General features: G+C 44.5%; 1 protein-coding gene across 4 annotated transcripts in view; it reads right to left on the minus strand.

The window, feature by feature from the left end:
• SCUBE2 (signal peptide, CUB domain and EGF like domain containing 2) overlaps nucleotides 1–23,225 on the minus strand; it is a 68,546-nt gene that overhangs the window by 1,964 nt on the left and 43,357 nt on the right. For all 4 annotated transcript variants that reach the window (XM_059708838.1, XM_059708837.1, XM_059708839.1 and 1 more), the window contains 6 exons: nucleotides 11,423–11,593; nucleotides 9,039–9,206; nucleotides 8,184–8,345; nucleotides 7,100–7,297; nucleotides 5,838–5,990; nucleotides 520–599 (listed from right to left, as the gene is read on the minus strand). In XM_059708838.1, the coding sequence (XP_059564821.1) occupies nucleotides 520–599; nucleotides 5,838–5,990; nucleotides 7,100–7,297; nucleotides 8,184–8,345; nucleotides 9,039–9,206; nucleotides 11,423–11,593 (932 nt within the window). The remainder of the gene's footprint in view (nucleotides 1–519; nucleotides 600–5,837; nucleotides 5,991–7,099; nucleotides 7,298–8,183; nucleotides 8,346–9,038; nucleotides 9,207–11,422; nucleotides 11,594–23,225) is intronic.

Here is a 23,225-nt window from a genome sequence, read left to right on the forward strand (position 1 = left end):
ATGAATTACTTTTATAAAGGAAAATTTAATATTTTAAAAAAACCCGTTTTCCTTTTCTAAACTGAATGAGATATAAAATTGGAATTTGGGGAATTTTTATTGGGTTAGTGATATGGCAAGTGTTTATTGATAATTACTTATAAATATCTAAGATTTGGTGAATTTCACCTTTGGAGGATCAAGAGCCAAGGATCTTCAACTATTTGGAGAATCAACATGAAAGCACAATTTGCTGCTGGCTTGGCTTTATGATAAGCAAGGTTCCTACTGCTCCTCCACCACACATCTCCAAATCAAAAAATACAACTACACTCGGCAACACTAACGAACGCTTCCTGCATTTGTTTAAAAAAAAACAAAACAAAAAAACCCCCCGAAGTCCAGTGAAAATATAAAAATAAGCTCAGCCCAGAGCAGGCTCCGGGTCTGAAAGGCAGCCACGTGGAGCAAGAGGAAAGCTCCCTCCGCAGTGCCTGGGGCCCTGGGTGGCTGCCGAGTCCACCTTACATACAGACTCACCTTAAGTATTTCCTGATGATTCTCAGATGCGTAGAGCCTGCCATCTCGAACTATGTCTTCAATGAGTTCCTGGTAATCCTCTGTTGGAATAAAGGACATGTGTTGCATTGTATGGTATCGTTATTTCCAAACTCACTCTGTCGTTCATTTTTCTATAAGGTTCTGAGAAATGCCCCTTCTGCAGCTGCAATAGGAACAATGACCACTCAGATACTGAGAAAGCAATCAGAAGAGAGTGTCCTCAGACTCCTCCACCACCTCCTCTCATCTACCGGCATCTGCACCCCCTTTTCTATTCCCTCTACCCTCAGATAAACCCTCTGTGCATCCGTCAAGGCCCATCCCTCCACTGTGCTCACTTTTCATCTTCTCTCACCGAATCAAGGGCATTGTTCCAGTAATTCTTCCCTTTCTTCCCTAGATGATAACATTTCCTCTCTCTACTGGTCTTTTCCATCAGCCTGCAAACATGCTGTTAGGTCTCCGATTAAAAAAAAACAAAACAGTCCCTCTCTTGACCTCATTTCTTCCTCCAGCATCCATCCTGCATCTCTGTTCCTCTATAGCAAAACTCCTTGAAAGAACTGCCAGAAGAATCTTTCTGATTCTCCTTTCTTTCCCTCCCAAACCCAATCCACTCAGCTTTGCCCCCACCACTCCCTGAAAACCACTTGTTGAAATCACCAGTGACCTTTATGTTGCTAAATCCCAAAGGTCAACTCTCAGTCCTCATCTTCTTTGATGCATCAGATGCATCAGTAGCATTTGGCCTGGCCAGTCACCCCTCCTCCTGATCCGCTTCTTCTCTCAGCTTCCAGGACACCACGCTCATTGGTTTTCCTCTCACCCGACTGGTGTCTGTCTGAGGCTTTCCTTCCTTCTCTTCCTGACCTTTCAATGTAGGGAGTCCGAGGACTCAGTGCTTGGATGTCATCTCTTCTCTGTCTATATTCACTCCCTGGTGAGCTCTCTCAGGCTTGTGGTTCTTCTCTCCCTCTCTACTTTTCTCCCTTCCTCCCTTCCTCATTTTCTCTCTCTGACCTTGAATTATGTAGAACAATCAGGCTTCTTTGCTATCTAGCACAACTCTTCTCTCCTTGTTTTTTGCTTGGGGTTGGGATGGGGAGAATTTGGCTGGTTGGAGAGGGAAGGATGCTATGTTCATTTTCTCGTTGATAATTTTGGGTCCTGACACACACATTAAATGCAGAGCACACAACATGAACCTTCTCCAAATGTAACCCTCCTTCAAACTCCAGTCTGTTCCCTACAGTCACAATTCAAATCAAGCATATGCAAAACACAATCCTTTTCAAATTCCAGGCCAAAGAAATTGCCTCTTTATATGCATATCATGTACAATAAAGCCAAACATCATTGGAACCATGTGGGAGGAGTTCTTGAAGAAGTTTCTCCTAGTAAAGTGATGGTAAATGGAAATTAATAGTATAATTATCATAGTTATTAATTTAACACATGTACAGTATCACTTGTACTCTATCTTCTTGGTCTTTTATTTCAGTAAATATCAAATATGAGTAAGGGCTATGGACGAAAAAGAGGCCACATACTAAATCTGACCAACTCAGGGGGCCTTACAAACTCAGAGACTTAAAGTAACCACACAGAATGGTCTGAACATGAAAATTTCTCACTAAAAGCAAGTCATGGCGGGTAATCACATCCTAGGCCTGTAGCTTCCTTGACAAAGGTCAATTTTTACCTTAAGCAAGCCTGTCTATTGTCTTTTTGCATCTACGAAAGCAATGGATGAGTAATCCCCTTTTCCCAGACTCCTCAGGGTGCACCAGACCGCGAGACCACAACCCCTCATTGCTATCTTGTTCCCCTCACACCATCTCTATGTGCTGTGAATGTTATTAACTGTACCCACCAATGTAAAAGAAGTATTTGTCTCTCTGTTTTACTCTTTATCCAATCTCAGATATTTCCCCGGCTTTGCTTTCTCTCACCCCTAAATTCACCACCAATGGACTTCATGTAACCCCCCTTTACATTTCGTCCTTTACTTGGAATGTATAAAGTAAGCTGCAAAATTGCCATTCCCTGGAGCATTTTCTCAATCCATTGGTATATTGCTTCCTGGCAATTGTCATCAGTTTGGCACAAATGAACTCATCAACATTCTCTATAGGTCTGGACTTCTCTGATGTCGAATGTTGTCTCCTCAGTTGCTCTAACTGTCCTGAGAAAAGCAGTCAGGTGTTGTAGATAAAAACTCAGGCTCTGGAGTCCCAAAGACGTCTGCAACTTTGTGCTGCTATGACCTTCTGATGGCTACTCAAATCTCCCAATCCTAGTGCCCTCAATTGTAAAATCAGCACAGAATCGTGTCTACTCCATGGGCGATTGTGAGGAATGTGCTGTGCCAGAGGCATTTGGCGCGTGCCTGGCGCCCAGTGATGCTCAATCCATGCCAGTGATGATGACAGTCTCCTCTGTCCTCCCAAGGTCAGTGGGAGAGTCTGTAGGAAGTAGCCCCACCAGCCCATCTGTTCTTCTATGTTTGGAAACCAGATATCAAACTTGCTGTAATATATGTTTTTTAAAAAGCGATTAAGTAGGCTCTGAGTGAAGACCTAACAGGCTTCTCTACATGGCCAAAGCAGCTGTTTTCAACTCTGGCATTGCAAGACACATGCTCGTGGGCCTAATCAGGGTTGTGTGTCATTTCACCTGGTTCTTTATCTAAATTTAAAAAAATCAAGGTAGACATAAGACACTGGGTGATAGGGGAGGCTAGGGGACTGTCTAGGGCGGGGGGATAAAATGGATACATATGTAATACCCTTTGTAATACTTTAAGCAATAAAAAAAAAAAAAAAAACTTCATGAGACTAAAAAAAAAAAAATAAAAAAATAAAAAAATCAAGGTAGTGTCCTGACCAGTGTACTCAGTGGTTAGAGCATGAGCCCCCAAAGCACTGAAGGATCATGTGTTCCCAGTCCCAGTCAAGGGCACATACCTGAGTTGCAGGTTTGATACCCAACTCTGGTCAAGTGCATTCAGGAGGCAACCAATTGATGTGTCTCTCTCATATCAGTGTTCCTCTCTCTCTCTCTCTTTCTCTCTCTCTCTCTCTCTCTCTCTCTCTCTCTCTCTCTCTTCAGGTGAGAGTTAACAAAAGAACCCAAAATATCAAGATGGTTTCTTCTGTCCCAAAGGCAGAGTTGAAAACGGCCAGACTAAAGTATATGAGCCTTAGTGACACTTATTCTGGTGTCTCTGTGTCCTTTTTGGCTCCTTCCTGACTCCATAGAGGGGAGGTGGTCAGCTGGCTGCTTTCACGTAGATGAGGCACTTGTTTCTCTCAGCAGAGCCACTTGGGAGGCACCTGTGACCACCTAAGAGTCTGAGAATAAGAGCCCTTATTTTGGGTTTGACATGGCTTCAGGCACAGGGAAGACAATCCTACCTTTTGGAACATGTTAGAAAAAAACTATGCGAAGTGTTTTTAGGAAATCCATACAATATTGTCTTTCCAAAAGGCTTACTTTTGGCACCTGTCTAACCACCTTCAATGGCCCCCTATAAGATTACATCCACCCTTCTGAGTTTGGCAAAGTCCCTCACACCTAACCCCACCACCCCCTTCTAATCTCATCTCTCACAGCTAAGCCCCAGGCACCTTACCAACTGGCCAAATCACCGGTTCCCCACATGCAAGTACTCCATCCTCTGGCCTATGTCATTCCCTCTTCTTGAATGTTCTCCCTCCCATTTATTTTTAAAGAAACTTATATGTTCTTTCAAGACCCAAATCTCTTGAAATTTTGCTCTATTATTTGCAAAACACATGCAAAATTAACTGCTGCCCCTTTTTCTATCCTGACACAGAGTTTTGTACATGCCTCATTAGCATCTATTACATATATACTAACCATGTTGTCTCCAGCACTTAGTCCAATACCTGGCACAGTGCATGCTCATTAAATACTGGTTGTATGGATGAATGAATAAGTTCACAAATGAACAGATGACTCTTCCCCCACTAGATTACGAGGTTCTCCAGGACACGGTCCATCCTGCATTCCTAGTAAATGTTTGTCAACCAAGTCTCAGAGCTGACTGGGGCCCTAGGGCACAATTAGGCCACCCCTTTATTTAACAAGAAGAAATGAAACCAGGAAAGCCATCTGATTTGCCCCAAATCACACAGTCAGTGGCAGAGACAGGGCCAGAAGTTGCACTTCCTCCTTCCCTCTCAGTACTTTTATTTTATTAAATAAAATCCACAATCACAATACACTAATATTTATTGAGCATTTACTATGTGGTGGGCACTGCACCAAATTCACTATTGGGCTCTTACCTTAAGTTTAATGATTACCATCACTACCACATTAAGAAAATGATGCTTAGCCCGGAAGGTATGGCTCAGTGATTGAGCATCAACCTATGAACCAGGAAGTCAAGGTTGATTCCTGGTCAGGGCACATGCTTGGGTTGCCGGCAAGAGGCAGCCAATCAATGATTCTCTCTCATCATTGATGTTTCTATCTCTCTCTCACTCTCTCTCTTCCTATCTGAAATCATTCATATATATATATATATATATATATATATATATATATATATATATATATATATATATATTTGAAAGTACTATAATCCCTGTTCAGTGAGGGTAAAGGCAGAGATCCAGATGGCTTGTCTAGAGCCATCCAATGAATTAGAAAATTTCTACTAGAACGTGTATCTTATTACCCAAATTATATGTTTAGATTGAAGCAGGGGAAATCATTAATATCTTACGAATTAAATATGTTGTGTATGGGAAAACTAATTTCTTCAAAAACTGCTTAATTTCAAAGACAGTGATTATGATTATCTTATAAATAAACATTTTAAAATTTTGATTTAGTGAAAAGTATAAGACTGAGCACAGGCAATAACCTTGTCAAAGCAATTTGGTCTCAGTGCTGAGTGAACTGGAGGAATAAACCAAACATTAGGTGTCTTTTTTCTTTTCTAGCCTAAGCAGAATGGTCTGTCTTTGTAATCTTTAAAAAATAGTGCTGGTCTATGAGTCTCTGCCTGTAACAGAACGGAAATCTTATGAATTAGGTTTTCTCGATCCCGAACTGCAGAAGGAAATACATGCTCATTTTTATTTCTTTTCTAAAACATCTTTGTGCCCCCAAATGGCTGTTTAAAATTCGGCCCTTGTGAGTCAGCAGTGTCCTTTCTCTTATCCTGCCTGGGCTTCTAAGCATGTGTGCGTGTCTGCGAGCCACCAGCTGGCCCCGGAGCTGGTTCTGTTCAAAGCAGGCGACCTGAGTCCCACAGCACTTACCATCGTACGTCACGTACGGGACCTGGAACCCTCTGGCACTGTTTCCCTCGTTGGACTTGAACTGAATCCACAGCTTCTTTGACCTGGAGGTGAAGGCGATGGGGCGCTCATAGGTCTGGCAAGTCTCATAGGTCGTCACAGAATTGGACGAAGCTGCGAAGGGAAGTTGGAGGGGGTGGAATTCAGGTTCATCACTGAGCAGGCAGACAATGGACACTCCTCTTTTCAAAGGTTCACACCATAAAACAAGTTGTGCTCCAGAGCTCTTCAGACTCAGCTGAGCCATCCTAAGGGCCAAAGACCTGGAAATCGAGTGCACACATCTGGTGGTGTGGGCCCCCAGGGGAGGCAGCTGGAAGGCCATGGCCAGGCACCAGCAGCACTCCGTGCAGGACTGAGGAGGGGCCCTTGATCCCTGCCCTGATCTGGTGATTATCACCACCATTTACTGGGGGCTTCCCGGGACCAGGCAGTGTGCTACGCCCTCTATAACTTTATCCCACGAAACCTCTGAAAATCTTGGGAAGTTCATACATTGTAACCTGACCAGGGTCCCACAACCAGAATGTGGAAAAGTCAGGAATCAAACCAGCACCTGACTTCAGCCACTGTAACCACCACTAAGAATAGCAAATACTTACACAGTGGCTCCATATGTCAGTGTTTTTCTAACTGCTTTATGAATATGAACTGATTTATTCCTCATAATAACCCTATGAGGTAGCAACTATTATCCTCATTTTAACAAATGAGGAAACTGAGACATAGAAAATCCAGAATGTATATCCAAGACCAGAGAACTCCTAGAGGTGGAGCTGGGATCCAGATCCAGGCCGCCTGGCTGCCGAGCCCACTCAGGACACTGCCTCTGAGCTGTGATAATGGCCGTGTCCCTGTGGACACTGGGTCAGGTGTCAGGATGGGGGTGGGTCCCTCCTGGCTGGGCTGCCCTTTGCCTCCGTCAGTCCCCATGCGATGAGTTGCTTCACTGACTCTCTGTGTCCTTGCGGAAGAGGGTCCCAGAGACACAGAGGGGAAGACTGACCTGCAGGAACCCCACTTCTTCTGGGGGTCAGCAAGAGGCCTCAGTGTGGGGGTTTTGTTGAAATTCTGTTTCTTGGAAAACTCTAAAAACTCCTGTCCCATCTCTGTTCTAAGGCGAAGGTGACATGCTCAGCCCGGCTCACACTGAAAGCTGGGAGCACGCCGCTGAGGCTGCCCAGCGGCTGCGGAAGGGGAGAGGGCAGAGGGGAAGGACGCACAGGTCTTCCGCATCACCAGGTAGTCTCCGCAGTCGTCCTCTATGGGCAGGAAGATCTCGGGGACCACAATCAAGATGCGGCGCTTGGGGGGTGGGTTGATGGTCCACGTACACTCGGTGTTGGCTGGGTAATTGCCTGGGTAGTTCGGGGACTCGATGTACCCGGTGAAATCCCCCAGCTCCCCTCCACATCTTCTGTCTGGAAGAGGAAAGAGGATGAGTCAGGAAGGCACAGCCCAGCCTTCGCTCTGTAACAGCACCTGCAGCCCGGTGAAGAGAGCCATCACGGCCCGGGACACCATCCCAGGCTGAGTCTGTCCCTTCGTGCCCAAGACCCCGCTGGGAGCCCAACTACACCAACACCCCACACAGAGCCACCCTCCAGAGCTCCTGGCACTGCTCTCTCGCTAACTTGAAAGCGCAAGGTCAGGGGCAGGCATTCATCAAATAAAAGGGCAGCTTTAGGGCTCATATGTGTTGTTCACCACATGCAAGTGCCAAGGGAACCATGACACAGAACTCCCAGGTCTGTCAATACAGGGAGAACAGAGCGAGCGGCTCAGCAGAGAGCTGACCCTTCCCTAGAGGTCTCTGACGAAGATATGACAGCTGTTTCTTTCTCCTTTCCCTCCGGTTAAGGCCACGTTTTATTTTTAAGTAGGAAAGAGAATTCCAATTAGCTATAGGTCGGTATGGGGCAGGCTGAATACTCACCTCTGGCACCAAAGGCAAGAAGCGTACACACTTGGCGCGCGCGTACACACACACACACACACACACACACACACACACTGCCCCCAGTGGACAGGCACTTGCCCTGGGTAATCAGGACTAAAGGCCTTAGAGCAGCGGTTCTCAATCTGTGGGTCGCGACCCCTTTGGGGGTCGAATGACCCTTTCACAGGGGACGCCTAAGGCCATCGGAAAACATATATAATTACATATTGTTTTTGTGATTAATCACCATGCTTTAATTATGTTCAATTTGTAACAATGAAATTGGGGGTCACCACAACATGAGGAACTGTATTAAAGGGTCGCGGCATTAGGAAGGTTGAGAGTCACTGCCTTAGAGAGAGACCTACTTTTACACTGGGTTATGTTTGTGGAGCCATCAAAGTCAGTTGTAGTATTTCCTGGACAAGAAACACAATTGTTTTTTCCAAATTCGGGCTGATATGTCCCCGCCGGGCAACGAATACATCGGTGAGTGGTGGTGTTGTAGAAATGTCCAGGTGAACACTGAACTGTGGGGGCGGGGTGAGTGGAGAGAATGAAAAACAAACAAGAAAAAAGACTATTTTCATCCAGTGCAACATAAGCGGTTTCACAGTTAGTGTAATATTTTTTTATCCCAAAGGAACTACTGCTTTCTTACTAAGCTGGGGCTAATCAACACTCAATTCCCTAAATAGCCAGCTTGGGTGGGACTTGTGACTCCTGTCGCTGAGAAAAATGCAAAGGGAGCAAAGTAGGGGTGTCTCCTCAGAGTTTATGGTCCATGCAGAGCCAGGCAGAAGCAGGCACGTGTGTGAGTGCCGAGGGTGCAGAACTGACACCGGGTGTGGAGTTGGGTTCCTGCAAGAGGCAGCAGGAGTGGGGCTCAGGGGGATGTGGGGTGCAACTCTAGGTAAATGGGGTGCTGAGATATTGGAAGGCTGGGAGGAAGGAGCCGAGGAACCCATGTACACCTGCTCATCTCTCCCTGCTTGTCCCGATAGTCAGCCCTGTCTGAAGGGGCCAGGTGGCTGGGGGGACTGTGTCTAGGGGGTTCCCGTGCTCCCTGCACATCTGCGGGGGTGAATGGGGCAGTACCCTCCCCGGGCCACTGGGGCATCACACAGGGCACCTCTGGGCTGGGCTTGATTGGAGCTTTATCAGACTCCCATGGTTCTCAAAGGGGAAAATCAGTTCTGGGAAAAGGCAAGCCAGGTCCTCACCTCTGGTTTCGCAGTCCTGGAAGGAAGTGGCTCCCAAGTGTTTGGTGGGGAGGCCTCCCCCACAAGAGAAGCAAGAAGTACGGCCGGCTTCAGGCTGGAATGTGCCTAGGGCACAGAGCTGGCAGGGTGCAAAGCCATCCGCAGAATATTCGCCAGGTTGGCACAGACCTGGGGGGCCAATGACCCTGGGTGAGCAAGGGCCCGGGTCCAACCCTTTCCCATCTCTCTGCAATGAGATCAGACCTTAGGCAGGCCTGCCGGTGCCAACCTCAGCCCACCTCAGCGAGGAGCCCGTCCTGCCCTGCTGCTGAACCCGAGCAGGCAGCCCGTGAGCGCCTGGCGTTTACACTCAGGGCTACACAGCACAGAGCAAAGAGGGAGACCAAGGGGCCCAGTGCCGAGTGCTTCCAAAGGATGGAGCAGGCTGGGTGTGCTCCAGGCTTAGGACTGCATGGAGCTCGGGCCCCGGCCATGCAGGAGCCCAGGGAGAGGGTTCTCTCAGGTCAGTGTGCTTATGCGACTCAGAACGACACCCTCACCCAGCCGATTACACCCCAGTGATAGTTTCACCGATTATACTTATTAAATCATATCTCCTTACCCTGAGGTGTGTCCTGTTTTCCCCAAACCCAAGCAACCTCGTCTACAGTGACAGAGGGACCCAGTGGCCTTTACTTTAAGCACCTTACTTTATTACTTTTAATTTATGACAAGAAGCACTGTCATAAACAAAAGGATTCCTAGAAGTATATGTTCCTTAGGAACTAGCTTGTCATGGGCATGATGCAATAAAAATCTGTTGTCTCTTGTATTCCTAACCATTAATTTTCATGGTCGTCTTTCTACCCATGAGTTACAGATACGATGGCATTTAACAAACACACCCCCAAAGGAGGATCTGGAGTCTGGCAGACCTAGTGTCTGATTCCAAATCCTCTATTTCTTGTCTGCGTGACCTTGAATGAATGACTTTAACCTCCTAAAGCTGTCGTAGTGATACAACCATATGGAAATTCATGTAATACACTTAGCATGATGCCTGGCACCGGTAAATACTCAGTAAAGGTTAGCAATTAACATTATTACTACTAATGTGCTTATTACTATAAATATGTCTTAATAAGGTCACATACGAGTGTGAACAGATGCCCCACGGTGCCTCTCTATCAGCTTTGCAGTCAGTTCTAGAGTTTCTTAACAGGTCAAAGTGATGGTGAGAGTAACCCTCAACCCGAGGACCTGATTTTTAAACCAAAAGAGGAGTTGCTGTTGAGTCTGGAGTCGTTCAGGTGGGAACTAAGCTGGTTCTGGGAGTCGCTGGAAGGAGAGGCAGGGGCTGCGGGATCCCTACCAATCACCATGTCAGATCACACCTTCCATTTGAGCCCAGTGCCAGCACCACTGGTCTTTCTTCCATTTAATGAAGAGGAAGATGTTTACTAATAAAATAAACAGGAAAGAAGCCCATGAAACCTAAGTGAGCTTGGCTCCAGAAAACATTTTATAAGAGATGATAAAAAACTCTTCATATAAATTTTTAAAAAATAACCAGATGGGTACTTTTTTTAAAAAAAAACAAAACATTTTATTGATTTTTTACAGAGAGGAAGGGAGAGAGATAGAGAGTTAGAAACATTGATCAGCTGCCTCCTGCACATCTCCTACTGGGATGTGCCCGCAACCCAGGTACATGCCCTTGACCAGAATCGAACCTGGGACCTTTCAGTCCTCAAGCCGACGCTCTATCCACTGAGCCAAACCGGTTTCGGCCAGATGGGTACTTTAAAAAAAAAATCAATATGCTATAAATTTGAGATCAAAGCTGGAAAAAGAATGAGAACTACTGCCCTAGCCGGTTTTGCTCAGTGGATAGAGCGTCAGCCTGCAGACTGGAGGGTCCCAGGTTTGATTCCGGTCAAGGGCACATGCCCAGGTAGTGGGCTCATGCAGGAGGCAGCCAATCAGTGATTCTCTCGCATCATTGATGTTTCTAGCTCTCCCTTCCTCTCTGAAATCAATAAAAATATATTTTTTTAAAAAAGAATGAGAACTACTTTCTCTATTTTAACACTTTCAATAGTCCCTACCATTGGGCGATCACTGAGGTCTGCGCGTATATTTACTTACAGTGAATGAAGCATGCAATTGCAATGTTTACACCTTTTTTTTCCTGCCAAGGTATCCTATCAGATCTTCATTTGTTTATTCAGCGGAGCATCTCCCAGACTGTGTCAGGCACTGGAAAGCCAATAAGGAACTCAACATGGCCCAGCTGCAGAAGTCCAGGTGTTGTGTGCACTGTCCCTAATGAAGTGCACCTCACCTTCTGTCTGAACAATGACACTGGAGACTGGAGGAGTGAGAAGGGGCAGGCGAATCCTTACCTCCACACTCAGACACATTCCAAGCATCTGGGGTCTTCAGGGTCCCGGGATTGTCTGGTCTTGGGCATGGCTCACATGTGACCTGTCCTTCCTCATTTTGGAAGGTTCCATTTGGACATAAAATGCAGCGTTCTTGTGATCCATCATAATAAGTCCCAGCCCTGCAACTGACTAGCCAAAGGGGGAAACAGTCTGGTCAGTGAGGGGACAGAGGCCAAGGAAGGACAATGTGAATGCTGGAGATGAAGGAAAACAGATGGCATTGACCACAAACCCCCCTCCACGAACCGCTGAATACAGAATGTGCAGCACCTCTGGGTTCCTTGTGCACATCCCCTCCATCAGGATCCCTGTCACCCACTGTCAGAGGCATTCGCAAGTCCTCTCTCCCCATGAGCTCCCGGGCGGGGATCACAGTGGCCCTAATTATCTTTGAGCACAAGCACTTGCCAATTCTCCCTACTTCACAGGGCTGCCACTAGGAGAATGATAAAGTTGAGAATCATTCACTGAACATAGGCAGAGTAATGGGAGAGCAGAGAAGAAGGTGCTTTTACCTCTGACGGGTGCCATCCTAGAAGGCTCCCTGGAGGAGGCCACATTTGTGTTGGGCTTTGAAGGATGAGTAGGATCTCCCCCAGGTAGGAAAAGGGGCAGGTTGTAAAGATTCGCGCAGGACATAGGAGAAGAGAGGGAAGAAAGAAAGGTTGGGAATAGGTTGGAAAAGTCCTTGATTGCCAGGCATTTGGATTGGATTGTGCAGGTAAAGCAGCCATGGAGAGGAGAGGAATACAACCAGAAGCTCTGTTCCGGAAAGCTCCCTCTCTGGTGGCTGTGGGGTGAGATCTCAAGGGCTTACAGGTAACTCTTCGGAAGAGCACAGATCATATGTATAATACAACTGGTATGCTACAAAGAGCAAACCCTTGTCAATATCTCCTGAAAGAATAAACTACAAGGAAATTAATAAACTATGCTTTCGATTATATTTTCGGTGATGTTAGTTAAATGTGGATTTATATCTTATTTTAGGATATGAATGTAAAGTAAATACACTAAATTGAGTTTCCTAGTATAATACTCAAACACCATCATCATAACCATTAAAATAACCTTCCTAGTGACTAGATTTGTTCAGTATTTACAACCTACTAGACACCATGCCCAAAGCTCCACGTCCATTATCATTATCGCACTTCTTCCTAAAAACAACGGTAAGCAGCTTGGTGCTATTGTTAGCTCCATTTTACGGAAACAGAGACGTGGGGACCTTAAATAATTTGGCCGAGTTCCCACAGCCAGTCTGTGAAATGCACCTAAGGTGAGATCAAGAACTTTGAGTTTAAGGGAGAAAAGGGTTATTTAACAAAAATGCAGACTGAATAACAATTCAAGATGTTGTCAAGGACTCTCTATGGGGCATTATGGGAAGTTTGACTGGAATAAACACATTCTAATTTATACTTAAGATATCAAGAAATAGAAAACAAAATATCACATGATAAAATTAGCTATTATACCTCTTGAATGTCTGTAAGGGGAAATACCTGTTTTCATTCTCTTACCAATGCAATCCACATATATACTTTTAGGGTTAAACATGACACAGTTCTTTATTACAGCAATAAAAATGTCTTTTCATTCTTCACTCCATAATTTTTTTAAAAAATGAGGCTTTTAAAAAATCATACTAAGCCAAAAGAAGCCACACTTCAAATATTATTTTTACACTTAAATGTAATCAATCAATACGGTCTACTCTAAAGGCTAAGTCTTAATACTTTTTTTTTAATATATTGTTTGGATTTCCTTTTACAATAGTCACATATCATTTAATTTTATGAATTTTTAAAAAATATTAAAAGTGATCCAAACTTTTGCTTTCTTGGCAAGCAACAGTATAATGAGTATGCTGCACAGCTCCGTGGCAGGCCAAGCCTGTCACTCCAGACTTATTCTCTAAATGCAGCCCTACTGGATAATGGTTTCCATAATGACTCTTGTTTCAGCTCATCTCCCCTGAAAAGCTGGGTTGAATTATGTAGTAAGAATGGATGACTTTTTATTCTGTGTCCCACCTGACTGCCCGAATGGCCACAGCAGGCCAGGAAAGGGGAGCATAATCCCTTCACACCTCTCACAAGACAACTGTCATAAAGATGGGCAAAAGGTAAATAAAACCTAGGCTGCCTGGAACCCCTGGAGCCCAAGCCATTTCCTGTTGGAAACAGTTGTTTCCACGGCACTCACTCACCTAAGGGGAAAGTGCCCCTCTGATGGCAATGACTGCCACAGCCCCATTAATTATCACTTCGTCAGTCAGCACGGTCTGTTCCGTCCTACATCCTCTGGCAGAAAATGGATCCCCTCCAGGGGCGGACAGCAGTGGCCCAGGCTCTCACCGAGAAGAGGGGCTCCTGCTGCTCTGGGTGTCCAGCTCTCCTTAGAACTATTTAACGCCCCCCTCCCCCCCTCAAAGTCTTTTCACGCTTACACTCTGAGAAGCCTCACAATAGCCCACATCTGTTGCAATTTCTCAACTGAGCGGAGGGCTGAGGAATGCCCCTTGGGTTGCCCTGCGGAAAGAGGGCACCAGTTCTTTTCTCTCCCAGTGAAAGGCCTGCTTCCCATAAACAAACTCACACTGTCACTCACAGCTTCCATTTTCCCCCCAGCGAGAAAGACCTACAGAAATAACTCATGCCAAGCACCTTCCACATTCACTTGATTCTTTTCACAAGGTAAGAATGAGCTCAGCACTAAAAAGTGATTCCGAAATGCCATGAAGAGACGCCCGAAACAGCTCTTTGCAAATGTGCTGAAGATCTGCCTGAAGAGACCTCACTCACAAGTTCGGTCGGCTCTCTTCTCCTCCAGCAGCCAGCTTGTTTGGCTGCCCCAGACAAAGGAGTCAATTGCCCCCAGAACACTGCGAGATCGCAGCAAAGCTTTTGTGTGTCTTCAGTGACCATTCAAATCCCATCCCCAAATCCCACACAGCTGTTTTCTCCCTGTCTTCAAAAAAAACACAAGCAAGCTTTTCTGATGCAAAAGGGAGAGACCAGCGGGACCAGGATTAATGGCGACAAAGAGGCCTGAAGGCTTGCCCTCTTTTCAACACTACAGCCTGTGAGGGTTGCAGGCTATGGGCAAACACTATGGTGTCTCTGTGGCTAAGATGGTGAACCTAATAAAAGAGGTCAGTCTCTAGCATCTGACTGTTTTCTGAAGCATCACGCCTTGACTTCTGAAGGAAAGCCACAAGCAGCCCACAGGGATTCCCAGGGTGACCGGGGCTGTGCTTTGTCACAGCTGGGGCCAGGGTGCTCTAAGCAGTGCTGGGGCCTCAGGATCCGAGTTGGAACGGCTTTTAAATGAGACTCTCAGGATAACAGGAGCAACCCCTTGGGCTTGATTTGTCGTGTCTGTCCAGGTTTCTGGTGTGTGCTCAGGTTTGCAATTTGAAAACATTCTTAAAGTTGGGGCAGAGACATGAGCCCAGCTTGACGCTTACTTTCCTGGCTGGGTCCCCCAGTGCATGCTATGTTCTCTTCGTGCCTAATTAACTGGGGCTGAGGTTTCACTTCCTGCAGAGTGCCTCTTTTGCCCTCAACGTAAATATTTCCCCAAAGATTTGCCCTTTGTCCTCTTTTTTCTTAACATTGAAAACTACCCTTGGCATTTCATTTGTTGCTGCTCTGAAAATTCATTTACCCTTTCATTCAATTAAATAGTTACTGGGCACCCATGCCTTTATAGCCAATTAATATTTGACAAAGGAGGCAAGAACATACAATAGGGTAAAGATAGTCTATTCAATAAAGGGTGTTGGAAATATTGGACAGATACTTGCAAAAAAAAAATGAAACTAGACCATACAAAAGAATAAACTCAAAATGGATTAAAGACTTAAAAGTTAGACTCAAAACCATAAAAATCCTAGAAGAAAATATAGGCGGTAAAATCTCAGACATTTCTCACAGCAGTATTTTTTTCTGATACATCTCCTCGGGCAAGGGAAACAAAAGAAAAAATAAACAAATAAGACTACATCAAACTAAAAGGTCTTTGCACAGCAAAGGAAACCATCAACAAAATGAAAAGACAACCCACTGAGTGGGAGATACATATTTGCTGATACATCTGATAAAGGGTTCATATCCAACATTTAGAAAGAACCTGTAAAACTCAACACCAAAACAAACAAACAACCCAATTAAAAAATAGGAAAAGGACCTGAATAGACACTTCTCCACAGAGGACATACAGATGGCCACTGGACATATGAAAAAATGTTCACCATCACTAATCATCAGAGAGATGCACATCAAAACCACAATGAGCTATCACCTCACACCTGTCAGAATAGCTATCATTAATAAATCAACAAATGACAAGTGCTGGTGAGGATGTGGTAAAAGGGAACCCCTGTGAACTATTGTGGTAATGCAGCCACTGTGGAAAGCAGTATGGAGTGACCTCAAAATTAAAAATGGAACTGCTTTATGACCCAGCAATTCCACTTCTTGGAATTTATTTGAAGAAATCTGAGACACTAATTTGAAAAAATATATGCACCCCTATGTTCATTGCAATGTTATTTACAATAGCCAAGATTTGAAAGCAACCCAAGTGTCCATTAGCAGATGAGTGAATAAAAAAGCTGTGATACATTTATACAACGGGATACTTTTTGGCCATAAAAAAGAAGGAAATTTTACTGTTTGCGACCTGGGGAATATTATGTTAAGTGAAATAAGCCAGTCAGAGAAAGACAGGTACAAGCAAAATAGAGACAGATTCACAAATAGAGAGCAGGCCTGCTTGACAGCTGTCGGGGGTGGTGGTAGGAGGAAGCTGGGTGGGGGTGGTGGAGGAATTGAGCATAAAAGGGGGAAAAAAGAGAAAAAATTTATGGACATGGATAACAGTGTGGCAATTGCCGGGAGGAGGGAGAGTGGGGGTGTTAGGAGAGTATAGGGAGATAAATTGCGATGGATGGAAACTTGACTCAGGATGGTAAACACACAATACAGTGCACAGAGGATGTGTTGTAGAATTGTACACCTGAAACCTGTATAATTTTGTTAACCTGTGTCATCCCAATAAATTCAATAACAAGGAAAAAAACACTTACTGAGCAGTGCGTATGTGAAGGGCCCTGCTCTAGGAGCTGGAGATGCAGCAGAGAAGACAGACATGGCCCTGCCCTGAAGGGCTCTCATTCTAGTGAAGAATACAGACAATAAATGAGCAAACAAATAAGTATATAGTAGAATACTTACTAGTGGTAAGTGTGATGAAGAGAATAATAATAATAATAATAATAATAAATAATAATAATAATAATCGGGTAAGAGGGGAAGACAAAGAGTGGTGGGGGTGAGTTTGTGTGCCATTGTAAAAAAGTAGCCAGGAAAGGCCTCTCTGAGCAGAGACAAGAGGAAAATAGACTTGCAAAGGCCTTGCCTAGTAGCAGAAAGGCCAATGTAGCAGTAACACAGTGAAAGGGGCAGGGTGGTGGTCGGAGATAAATTTTAAAAAGCAAGCGAGGGCCGTATCACATAGGTTCGTGAAAATCATGGTAAAGGCATCGGAAGTTTAAGTGTGTTGGCAGTTTGGATAGGGGAGTGACACGATCTGACATGGTTTTAAAAGATCTTCTGGCTGCTGCTTAGAGAAAGACTAAAGGCAGGCAAGTGTGAGGAGAACAATTCAGAGCCTGTCACAGCAGACCGGGCAGGAGACGGTGGTTTGGAACCCAGAGGTGATCATGGACGAAAGTAGTTAGATTCAGGATATAATCTGAAGGCGGAGCTGAGGGATTTGCTAATGGGTTGGATGGAGAGCATGACAGATTGAGAGGTTGAGAGGTTTTCAACTTGAGCAACTGGGTAAATAGAAGCGCCATTTACCGAGCTGAAGCAGGCTTTGTTTGGGAGAGAGGAAGGGGGATACAATATTTTGTTTAGATACGCTGAGCTTGAGATGCTTGTTTGCCATGCAACGTTGATATTAAAAAGGCCTGGGTTGTACAGCTGATCTCCAAGGTAGAATATTACAACTCAGGGTTTTCAGGATGATCCACTGGTTGTGTGCAAAACACGTCCACATCTATGGATATTAAATTTTGCCTCAAAAATAATAAGAAAGAAAGGTTTGCCCAACCAGTGTAGCTCAGCAGTTGAGTGTCGACCCAGGAGCCAAGAGGTCACCAATTCAATTCCCAGTCAGGGCACATGCCTGGGTTGCGGGTTCAATACCCAGTGTGGGGTGGACAGGAGGCAGCCAATCAATGATTCTCTCTCATCATTGATGTTTCTATCTCTCTCTCCCTCTCCCTTTCTTTCTGATATCAATAAAAATATTTTTTTTAAAAAAGAAAGAAAGGTTCGCTGGGTTAGTAAATGGTATAAGATTGGCCCTCAGTCAGTACACATCTCCATGAGTCAGAGACACAGAAAGACACATGGTCTTCAAGAACAAAGAGGCATTCCACACTCCGGGGGTGGGAGGTACTGACTGAATCACTTCTTTCCAACATAGTGAGAAAAATCACAGTGTAACTATGCCTGATTGAATAGATTTCCAGACTGTATTATCTAGTTTCATCCAAACTGTCACAAAATAAAAGGCACAAAATAAAAAGTGATTCCTGTAGAAACCTGGGGGGAAGGTAGTACCCATGATGTAAGCACGGTGAACGACAGGGAGGGGCCAGGGCTGACACAGCTTTCCTCCTAGTGCTCATTCTTCTTTTTTAAATCCTCACCCGGGGTTATGTATTATTGTTTTTAATTGATTTGGGGGGGGGGGGGAGAGAGGGAGGGAGAGAGAGAGAGAGAGAAAGAGAAAGAGAGAGAGAGAGAGAGAGAGAGAGAGAGAGAGCGAGAGACATCAGTGGCAGAGAGAAACATTAATCTGTTGTCTCCCATATGCACCCTAACCAGGGATTGAATCCACAACCTAGGTAAGTGCCCTGAATGGGAATCGAATCTGCAACCTTTCGGTGGATAGGATGATACTCCAACCAACTGAGCCACACCGGCCAGGGCCTAGTAGTCATTCTTTGTCAAACTACATCATGGTACAGAAACAGTAATGATGTAATCAGATCTGACAAAAGTTGAGCCAAAATACTAGCAATTAACAAAAAGACTGCTTGAAAAATGGAGTTATGACCACTACTGCTAACAATGAACCTTGTCAAATTGTAAATATGCTACCTTAAGACGCTAGCCAGCTATTGAAAAATTTTATTTACTTAATGTGTATTTTATACTTCTGTCTTTATAATGGACATAACATATTGGTCAACAGTATAGTGTAATGTCTAAACAAGTAAACATTCATAAATTTAAAAATATTTTACTGTGTGTGTGTGTGTGTGTGTGTGTGTGTGTGATAAAAAAAAAATGTTCTGGAATAGAGAAATCCCTAACTCAAAACAGGCCAGAGCCAGGAAGGGAATTTTGGAGTCACCAGCAGGTGGTGGCATTTAAAGCTATGGCACTGGATCAGGTCTCCTAGGAGAGTGTGAGGATAGAGGCGGGAGATAGAGGACTAAGCCCTGGGATACCTGATAGTGAAAAGTCAAAAATTAGAGGACCGGCATAGAAAATTAAAAAAGGGGCAGCCAGTGAGGCAGGAGGAGAACCAGACATGTGTCTGAAACCCATGAGAAGAAAGTGTTTCCAGAAGGGAATGATTGGCGATATCTGAGTGAGTGTTGGCAACTGGATTTGGTAATGTGAAGGTTGTTAAAAATCTTGGAAAAAGCCATTTTAGTGGTGGGGTTGGAAATGAAAACCAGATTGGCTACAGTTAAGGAAAATATTGGAGGAGAGGAAGCAAAGACAGTGAGTTTAGACTTTTTCAAGGAGTTTTGCTCAACCCGGGATTAAAGAATCAGAGAGAAGCATGAAGTCAAATGAAGGTGTTTGTTTTCTAAGACAGGAGATAGGTTTGTGTGCTGTTGGAAATGATCAAGTAGAAAAGGAGAATTCAGAGACAGGGGTGGTGGTGTGTGGCGGTTCAGCGGGACAATAGCAGGAGCAACATTCTCTAGAAGGTGAGAGAGAAAGGGCTGCAGACCCAAGCGGAGGTAGGAGCCTTAGGTAGGAGCATGGGCTGTTCTTCCATTTTAACAAAAGGCAAGTCAGAGCATGTGTAGACAGACGCAGAAGGGTTGGTCTGGACATGGAGAGAGGAAATTGTTTCCCTAGACTCCCATTCCATCTGGAAGTCTTGTTACAACTTAAATTCAACTCGCCTAAAGGGAATGCTTCTCTTTCCTTCCCTGCCCAGTCCTTCCTACCCCTCTGGCTTTACTCTTTTTATAAGTGCATCTCTACCCTCCCCATCACCAAGACTCCCACAGTTGGAGTCCAAACACAGTTATTACCCCAGACTTCTCCCTTCCCCGCTCCATCAGGAGTTGCAGCACCCTACAGGTGTGTCCCCTTTGTCCACCCCTACTCTTCATCCCTATGGCACTAGTGTCCTGTGATCCTCACCATCTCTTATGCAAGTTACTGCAAAAACCTCCCAGCAGTTTCCCTTGTCTTCTGTTCCTCTCTGCCTCAGCTCTGTTACATCATCGCATTCACCTTTCCAATGTGCTTCTTTGATTGCTTCTCTCTCAGGCTCAGAGACCTCTTTGACTGGACTCCCTGCATTTCTCTCAGTGTCTTCAACTCAAAACTCAGTCTGTAGCTTCCTTTTCAATATCTGAGTTCGTTCTTTCTCATGCCCTCTCAAGAGCCCATTTTTTTTCTGCTTTTCCTATAAATCTTTTCTGATTATTTCTTCCCCAGTGATCACATTCATCTATCTATTCAACCAACCCACAGGCTTTGTTTCAGTGCCTCCTGCATATGAAACAGGGCTGGGTGAGATGAGTGACATATGGGAAGTAAGTGCCAGGATCAGAGGCCAAGTCAGAAATCTCTGAATTCACCCCAGTACTTTTCTCTTCTTTGCCCCCAAGTCAATAATATATCACCAAATGCTGCTTATAGTTCCTTCTAAATATTTCTCTAACCCATTGCTTCTTTTCTACTCCATCTACGGCCTTCATGTTATCAATATTTCTTATCAGAAGCATTCAAAAGCTCCCAAAATGGTTTTTCAGACTCCAGTCCTGACCCCCCAATCCAGCCAGAGAAATTTTTCTAGAATACAGATATGATCTGGATGCTCCCTGGCTAAATCCTCTAATGGCACCTTGCCACCTAGAGAGACAGTCAAGGCTCCTTATTAACATACTAAAGGCCCGGTGCATGAAATTAGTGCACGGGCGGGGGTCGTCCCTCAGCCCAGCCTGCACCCTCTCGCAATCTGGGACCCCTTGGGGGATGGGATTCCTGCGAATCGGGTCTAAACCCACAGTCGGACATCCCTCACAATCCAGGACCACTGGCTCCTAACCACTGGCCTGCCTGCCTCCCTGATCACCCCTAACCACCTCTGCCTCAGCCACCACCGCTGTGGCTTCATCTGGAAGGACGTCTGGAATGCCGTCAGGAAGGTCGTTTGGCTGTCCAGTCTAATTAGCATATTATGCTTTTATGATTATAGATTCATGGTCTCTCATAACTCGCCATGCTTTCCACACCAGCCTCGTTGCCCCCCACATCCTACCCTGCACTCAGGCTTAGTAACACTGAGATGCCAGAACTCCCTGTGCACATCTTCCTGGTTCTCATTCCCTTAGGCTATTCCTCTGCTTCAATACTCCTCTCCACTTACGGGTCCTACGCACATTCTTCAAAACTCATTCCAGCTTCCTCTCTTTGGAAATGCTTTTGGGCTCTTCCCTGGGAGGGCTAAGTGCGACCTGAGGGATGGTGTCATATTTATCCAGGCCTCCTCAGCGCCCACCACAGAGCTGGCCCATGGAGGGCTCTCCGTATGGGTGCAGTATGAGTGAGATAATCACAGGACAGGGCACAGGCTGATCCAGGAGAGGTGAGTTTTTAAAGTGAGAGAGTTGGGACATAGGCTCTTGAGTCAGATCTGGATTTGAATCCTGGTTCTTGCTGGGTGACACTGGGTAAATGGTTTACCTCCTTCTGCCTTTCTTTCTGTATCTGTAAAAATAGCATGGTCCTCCTTCCCACTTAGGTTGTACCTCAAATATCACCTGTTCTGAGAGCCTTCCCTGAGTACCCTGTGGAGAGAACCCCTCACTTCCTCTGGCCCTCTCTGTTTCATTATCTTTATAGCACTTATAACTTCGGAAATTACCTTTCTTCTTTACTTTGTATTGTCCTTCCCTCTCTGTTGGATTGCAACCTTCATAAGAGCAGGCCCCTCACCCATTATATTCTAAAGGCTTTATTCCAAGTTCATAGATTGGCACAGAATGGTATCTCAATAAGTACTGATTGAACTAATTTTTCCCAACTGCTGCAGAGAAAAGCTACAGTTGTTGAAAGCAGAATTAAACATCCCTAGTCTCTCAAGAACCCAGGCACTAAAATACTTCCCCATTTCTCAGTTGCCTGGATTGTGTCTTTTAAAAATTTCAAGTTTTAAGAATACTCAAATAGAAAAATATAGAGAGTAGCAAGTATATTTCTTTAAAAAAAATCTTTTTATTGATATTTAGTGAGAAAGGAAGGGAGAAGGAGAGAGAAAGAGAAAGAGAAACATCCATGTGAGTGGAACATCCATTGGTTGCCTCTTGCACTCCCCCCACTGGGGATTAAGCCTAAAACCCTGACATGTGCCCTGACCCAGATTTGAACCAGCAACCTCTTGGTGCATGGGAGAACACTCCACCAACTGAACCACACAGGCCAGACCACAAGTATATTTCTTAGTTTTTTCATGAAAGGATAAATAACTCTGACAAAAAACAGCTAGAAATCATGTCACCATTAATTCTTCTTTAGCTATTAAGGACTTTATGAATTATTATGGAGCTTAAGGAATTTGTTCTTTGGAGAATATAACTTCTGTCTCTTTTTTCCCATCTTGCTAAAATTGATCACAGATGGTACAAAGGTCACCTGCAGAACAGGCTGTCCCAAAGTCCTTGAATGCCAAATTAATGAGACTTCGCTATGTAAAAATGACTATAAGAAAGTATTTAATTGGTCAGAAGTGACTGTTCTTTGATGTAACTTGGGACTTTAAATTTTATTTTTTAAGTGTTATTAGAAAAAAAATAATTCCGTGGAAAAATAGGCAAAAAAATATAGATATTTTCAGAACTAGAAATCCAAATGGTCACAGAAATATGACAGCATGCTCAGTCTTACAAATAATCAAAGAAAAACAAGCTAAAATGACTTCATTTTTTTTGCTTATCAGATCTGCAAAAATGTAAAAGATCAGTTATAACTGACCCATGTTAGCAATGATGTGAGGCAATAAGCACTCAATTACAATGTTAGAGGGATATATATTAGTATGATCTTTTTGGACAGTAACTTGGCAGTATCTATTAAAGTTTTAAATATGCATTGCCTTTGACCCAGCAATTGTACTTCTATAAGTCTATCCTTCAGAAATATTGGCCATGTGCATAAAAAAAGAATATCCATTGCAGCACTGTTTGCAATAAAAAAAATTACGAATAATTAAACATCCACCTAGGGTGGCAATGGAGGGCTATTTGGTATGGTTAATAAATAGTGGCATCTTTAAAAAGGACTAGGAAGCTTTAAAAAAAGTAAGTTAGCCTGGCCAGTGTGGCTCAGTTGGTTGAAGCATCCTCCTGTGCACGAAAGGGTCGTGGGTTCAATTCCCGGTCAAGACACATACGCAGGTTGCATTCAGTCCCCATTTGGGAAGC

The sequence above is a fragment of the Myotis daubentonii genome, chromosome 9 (genome assembly GCF_963259705.1).
Source record: "Myotis daubentonii chromosome 9, mMyoDau2.1, whole genome shotgun sequence".
NCBI lineage: Eukaryota > Metazoa > Chordata > Mammalia > Chiroptera > Vespertilionidae > Myotis > Myotis daubentonii.